Source organism: Echinops telfairi, unplaced genomic scaffold (genome assembly GCF_000313985.2).
Source record: "Echinops telfairi isolate 266 unplaced genomic scaffold, ASM31398v2 ScPeMD7_7356;HRSCAF=8355, whole genome shotgun sequence".
Classification (NCBI taxonomy): Eukaryota; Metazoa; Chordata; class Mammalia; order Afrosoricida; family Tenrecidae; genus Echinops; species Echinops telfairi.
In genome coordinates this window covers 2,136,096-2,142,838 of record NW_022111256.1, presented here as the reverse complement: position 1 = coordinate 2,142,838, position 6,743 = coordinate 2,136,096, and the positions used below count along the sequence as shown (strand labels likewise).

The window sequence follows — 6,743 nt, the reverse complement described above, 5'->3', positions numbered from 1 at the left end:
AGAAAGCAAATGGTTTGAGAATGATGATGGCAACAAATGTACAAATGTGCTTGACACAGCGGATGGATGGATGGATTGTGATAAGGGTTGTACGAGCCCCCAATAAAATGATTTTTTAAAATAGTCAGAGAGGGAGAAGGGATAGAGAGCAACATGTGGCAGGGTGGAAATTGTGTGGCCGGAATGGTCGGGGGAGACACCTGACAGAAGGCAACAGTGAGCAGAGGTCTGCAGTGAGGGAGGGAGCATGCCAGGTCTGGGGAAGAAGGACACAGGCAGAGCAGCAACCAGTGCAAAGGTCCTTGGGGGAGAATGGCCCGGAAGTGAGGAGAGGTCAGTGATCTGGAGCATGTTGCAGCAGGGTAGAAAGGGTCGGAGATGAATTTGGAGGAGATGCTGGGGAGGGTCAAGTCATTTTTAAAGGATTGCTGTGGCATAGAGAAATGGATAGGTAAGTCAATGGATGGATGGATGGATGACATATGGTTAAACTGATATACAGGTGTGTAAAGGAATGAATTTCCAGGGCTTCCCTTAGTCTGACAGCCAATTAGGGCTGACAGTATATATGAGGCTAAGTCAAAAATTATTGCTGCATTCCCCTTGCCAACAGGAACCAGATAAGGATGTCTTTGATCACCACTCTTATTTATTCAATATTAAGCTGAAGTCTTAGCAAGAGAGACAACAAAAAGAAATCAAAGGCATCCAAATTGGTAAAGAAGAAACAAAGCTCTCTATATTTGCAGATGATATAATTATTTTTATAGAAAAGCCCAAAGACTCAACAAGAAAACTGTTGGAATTAATCTGAAAGATTCAATAATGTCTCAGGTACAAAATCCAATGAGATTCCTGTATACTAATGAAGAAAGTTCTGAAAAGAAACCAAGAAAATATATTTACCAGAGCCATCCAAAAAATGAAATTCTTAGGAATAAACCTACATATTAAACAAACCTAGGAGAAACAAAAGACTCATACAAGGAAAACTATAAACTACTACTATAAGAGACTTACATAACTGGAAAAATATACCATTCCCAGGGATAGGAAGAGTTAACATTATGAATATGTCAATACTACCACCCAAACAATCAATAAATATAAAATAATTCTAATGCAGATTTAAGTATTGGTCTTGAACAAGATGGAAAAGTGAATTACCAATTTTATAAGAAAAGGAAAGACACCTCAAATAAGCAAAGCACTACTAAAGAAGAAATCACTTTCCAATTTCAAGACCTACTACACAGCCTCAGTAGTCAAAGCAGCCTGGACTGGTACAAGAAGAGACAAGTAGAAAACGGAACATAATAGAGAATCCAGAAACCACCTGGTTTTGACCCAGCGCTGAAACCCATCCCATGGAAGAAGAGAGCATCTCTGCACAAACACTGCTGCAAACTTGGAGTGCCACGCTCAGAAGACTGAAAGAGGCCCTCCACCCGAGGGCGCGTACACAAACCAACACAAGATGGATTAAACGTAGAAAATATCATCCATGAAAAAATAGAGGTAACCTTAGAATGCCTAATACATGGGACAGACACACTGCGGAACGTAACAAACCCATACACACCAGCAGAGGATAACACAGACAACTGAATCCTCCTGGACATCAGACACACATACGCATTAAAAGTTTTCGTCAAAAGTATAAAACACAGAACCACAGCCTGGGGGAATAACCACTTTTGCAGTGACACCTCAGACAAGGGACGACTGCCTAACATCTGTAGCAAACTTCAACACCTCAACAAGAAAAAGACAAATAACCGGATTTTAAAATGGGCAGAGGACAGACCCAGACAGTTCACCAAGCAGAGTCAGGAGACCAACAAACATGGCAAGAAATGCTTGGGGTCATTAACTATCCAAGAGATGGAAATCAAAGCACTTCACCTCACCTCAGCATTGATGGCATTATTAAAAAACTTTTTAAAAACCAGAAAATAAATACTGGATAAGATAAAGAGATTTGAACCCTCCTATACTGCTGGTGGGACAGTACAACCTCTGTGGAAAACAGTATGGGGCTGCCTCAAAAAGTTGAGAACAGACTGGGACCCAGCAACCCTACTATGCGGACGTGCTTCACAGGAATGAGAACCGTAGCGTCGGCCAATGGATTGGCACCATGTCATGGCAGCACCCCACGCAAGGGCAAGAAGGGAAACAACGTAAGTGTCCGTCGGTGGAAGAATGGCTGGGTGAACTCTGCACACACAACGTGGAATTCTACACGCTATGAAAGAGCAACAAAGAGTCTGTGAACCCCTCTTGACGCAGGTGCAATTAAAGGACATTATGTTGAGTGAAATTAGACGATCCCCAAAGGGCAAAAGCTGCAAGGTACCGCTGTTATTTTAAAAAGAGAGAGAGAGAAAGAAAGAAAAGGCGTTCACACTAAAGGAAACAGACGTTAATGGTGACACGAAGTGTGAGAGGAAGGGGGTGGGGTGGGGAATAGGCTAGAGGGGAAACGGTTGTTAACTTGGGTAAAGGGGATGATAATATCCAACAAGGGATGGGGGGTGGGGGTGGGAATGAACTGATGGAAACCAGGGAAGTCATTTGGGAGGTTTAATAAATTGCTGAATACAAAAAAAACGATGACCTAATCTTCAAACCGCCCCCTAAGTCACAGCAAAGTTATTGTTGCTTTTTTTAAGGGTTGCTGCAAAATCAAAGAAATCTTTATCAAACAACATGGTCAACATCTGAAGCTACTGTTTCTCAGCATACCCTCAGTCTTGGTCTATCCTTCTAGCCCTTCCCCCAAAGAATGCTGCATGCTTCGACTTATACCACATTAAGACAGCAGTTTGGACGAGGTGTCAAAGGGATCAGGTATCAGGCATCACCAGAACAAAAAAATCTTATCATAGTGAATGAGGGGGGCGGAGTGCAGAGTGGAGACCCAAAGCCCATTTGTACACCACTGGAGATCCCCTCACAGAAAGGTCTCAGGGAGGAGACAAGCCAGTCAGGGTGCGATGTAGCAATGATGAGAAATACAACTTTCCTCGAGCTCCTAAATGCTTCCTCCCCCCACCCCACACCCCAATATCATGATCCGAATTCTACCTTGCAAGTCTGGCTAGACCAGAGGATGTACACTGGTACAGATAGGAACCGGAAACACAGGGAATTCAGGGAGGATGATCTCTTCAGGACCAGTGGTGTGAGTGGTGATACTGGGAGGGTAGAGGGCGGGTGGTTTGGAAAGGGGGAACCGATTACAAGGATCTACATATAACCTCCTCCCTGGGGGATGGACAACAGAAAAGTGGGTGAAGGGAGACGTTGGACAGGGCAAGATACCACAAAATAATAATTTATAAATTATCAAGGGTTCATGAGGGAGGGGGCAATGGGAAGGGGGGGAAATGAGGAACTGATGCCAGGGGCTTAAGTGGAGAGCAAATGTTTTGAGAATGATGAGGGTAATGAATGTACAAATGTGCTTTACACAATTGATGTAAGTATGGATTGTGATAAGAGTTGTATGAGCACCTAATAATACGATTTTAAAAAAAGACAGCAGTTTGGGATCCTCAAGGGACTCAGACAGGATCCTCTTAAATGTTCTTTGAGTTTGGGGAACAAACCAGTCTATAGGGGCAGAATCGGGGCTAGGGTAGATGGGTAAGGCTCTCCAGTGACATTCTCCTAAGACAGCCCGTGCGATCCTTAAAGAATGAGCAGGTACGTTGTCATGAATGAGACACTGTCCTGACTTGCCCCTCACCCATGCAAGTTTCTGTTTTCTTCCAACTTCTTCCTAATAAGCTCCCACTATCATCCTGGGTCCTTTGGGGGGGGGGGATCTGTCAAGACAATCTCTTGGGAATCCCCCCACAATGCTGTAGCCTTCTGAACTGAGTCTTCTGCTTTGAATTTATCTGGCCCAGCAGAGCCCCTTACAAGTCTGGTTTGATTAGATCTTTTTTTTTTTAAAGGCACCCTAAGGAGATGAAGATGAGCATATGGCTGAGAAGATTTGTCTATTTACACATATTTCATTTGGAATAAACCCTGCATGTGAAAAGTGATATGCTTTTTGACCGATCCTTGTGCGGCTCACATTCTCATAACCCATTTGATGTATGTCCCCATAAGGGGTGCTCATCATCGGCCCCACGAGGAGCCCCAGGCAAACACCACTCCTGAGTGAACTAGAGTCCTGCGCAGGAATTTTGATCCAACAGGAAACCCTTATGGAGAGGACCCCTGGATGAAACCTGAGAGTCCGAAAGAAAGGTCCATTCCTAGCTCGCCAACTACCACAGAACCACTGCCCATGCCCACTCTCCAGACGCCCCCAGGCAGACGCTCCAGCAATACCAAGACTCTGCCTAACGTCCTCCAGCAAGACAGCTGGCTTCCCGACCAGAGAACACTGCCCGTGCAGAGCAAAGCCACGCTCCCTGCAGGTAAGCCCCACTCTCCAGGAGCCCGGCTCTGCGTGGTCCAGTCCTGCCAGCCCTGCAGCCTCACCTCCACATCCTTCTCCAGCTCCAGCCCGGCCTCCATCAGGTTGTGCTCAAACTCCTCCCGCTGCTCCTTCCTCTCCTCCTCCTGGGCATCGAGCGGCCCCAGCTCAATGTCGCCAGCATGGGGGTCCTTGCCCGTCTCCCCATTGGAGACAATAGCGAGTGCATGGCCGGGGGAGCCGTGGCCAGTGTGCGCCCCACGTTTCCGGTAGTGATAAGCGAGCACGTAGTCGACCTTCCTCTGGTTGTCGTAGAAGTGCATTCGGCTCATCCGGGCCTCGGAGGACAGGGGCTCGTTGGCATCCAGGTAATTGTTGATGACCTGGCCAGAGAGAGCATGACAGGCAATGGGGAGACCCAGTGAGGAAGAGGGACCTCAGAAGAGGTTGACCCCATGCTCTGAGACCAGGCCCAGTGACACAGAAAGGAAGCGCCCCCAAGCTCACTGTCCTTAAGAATGGACAAAGTGGCCCATGTTCGCCAGTCACACACAGCCTCCACCCCTTTGTCCAAAGCAGCCCAAGCCTCTGAAATTTTCCACGGGACCTGAGGTCCATGCACATACATCCATAGATACCACCCTGCACGGGCCAGGCCACCCACCTCTCACACACAACCACACACCCACTTCTAGCCACGCACACACGGAAACGCCTGCAAGATGCTCACCCGGCCCCAGATGTTCCCATCCTGCACACCTCCTGCAGGTGCCCAGGTGCGCTCCCATAGACACACAGCCCTCTTCTGCCCGCATTGGGCCCCGCCACACGGATGCCCTCCCTGCCTATCTGCAGATGAGCCTGCATGTACTCGACACAGGTAGACTCGGACAGTACTTACTGGCAGGTTCTCTGGGTCCATTGGGACAAGGGACAAGTCCTCGTCACCTGGCCCACCCCCCTCCCTCCCACCCCACAAGACTCTGTTATCCACAGAGCCCCTCGCAGCCCCGCATGGTCCTCTTGCTCCCCTTCTCCAGCCACAGGTGAGGCCCTAGCCAGAGATGAGAGTGGGAGACGTGTCTGCTGCTCTCCTGGCTCCCAGGGAAGGGGTGGCCGCCACAAGCGGAGGAGAAGGCACAAGGCACAAGGAGGGACCTGCCTCCCTCTGGGTGTTTCCCTGTTTATTACTGGTTTGATACCCAGCTGCCTCTGCAGCCACCTGAGAGGTCACCCGGGCAACCAGATGGCACAAGGGACTCAGAGCCACCGCAGCACAGGAGACTGGCTTCTCAGGCCTGTGAGCAGGCCTCCTCCTTTCCTGAGCCACCCCTGACTAGGCAACACACTAGAAAATCGTTCATGACTTAAGAGAGAGAAGAGAAAATGCCCTAACAGAAGGCCAGAGCCTGTTGCGCACACACACAAGTCCTCCAGCTGGAGGGTCCCCAAACTAGAGGTTCCCTTGGGTCTTCCATCCAAGCAGACCCTACACACACTCTCTCCCCCCACCCCACCCCCAGTACTTACAGAGCTGCCGTGTGAGCTGTCCACCCGGGGAAGCTGGCCAGCATCTCGGTGGGAACTGCTACCCCGCGGTCCTGGGGTTCTAGATGCCTGCACCTTGAGATATTGCTGTCCGTGCTTGGGCCTCAGGCCGCCGCTGGCTCCTGCCTGAGGGCTCAGCCGGCGTGGGGAGCCAGGGAGGAAGGGGATCTCTGGGACAGAGAAAAACAAAGAGCAAAACCAAGGCCAGGTTGCGGGGACACTGGGCAGTGAGGGAGGGAAAGCTCAGGGGTCTCATTCTCCTCATCTAGCCTCAGTGGGCCAGCTTCCTATTGGCCATGGAACAGGGGACAGGGGGTGGGGGCCTGCCAGCCTCCTCCAGGGAGCTGGGAGCTCCTGCGGATCACAGTAGTGAAATCTCTTCAGATTTCTAGGAAAGAGACGTGTGGTGTCAGGTGTGCTGAGGTAGGTAGGCGGGCCAACTCCCTAGAGCAAAGGCCTCAACCTTCCTAAGGCCGCGACCTTTTCATACAGTTTCTCATGTGGTGGTGACCCCCAACCATAACATTATTTTCATTGCTACTTCATCACTATAATTTTGCTACTGTTATGAATCAGGTGACTCCTGTGAAAGGGTCGTTCAACCCCCAAAGGGGTCACGACCCACAGGTTGAGAACCGCTGCCCTAGAGAGTCACCTTGAATTAAAGCCAGCCAATCACTTCGACATCAAGGCCATTCCTGGGCCAGCACCCTGAGCAGCCCCACACTACTCCAACTCAGCCAGGCTCCTCCAGGGC

General features: G+C 49.5%; 1 protein-coding gene across 1 annotated transcript in view; it reads right to left on the bottom strand.

Annotated features, from left to right (window-relative positions):
* ANO2 (anoctamin 2) overlaps positions 1 to 6,157 on the bottom strand; it is a gene marked incomplete at its 5' end in the record, with an annotated part of 414,765 nt that extends 408,608 nt beyond the window's left edge. The window contains 2 exons of the mRNA XM_013008512.1: positions 4,504 to 4,821; positions 5,969 to 6,157. Coding sequence (XP_012863966.1) covers positions 4,504 to 4,821; positions 5,969 to 6,157 — 507 coding nt within the window. The remainder of the gene's footprint in view (positions 1 to 4,503; positions 4,822 to 5,968) is intronic.
* Positions 6,158 to 6,743: the final 586 nt, after the last annotated feature.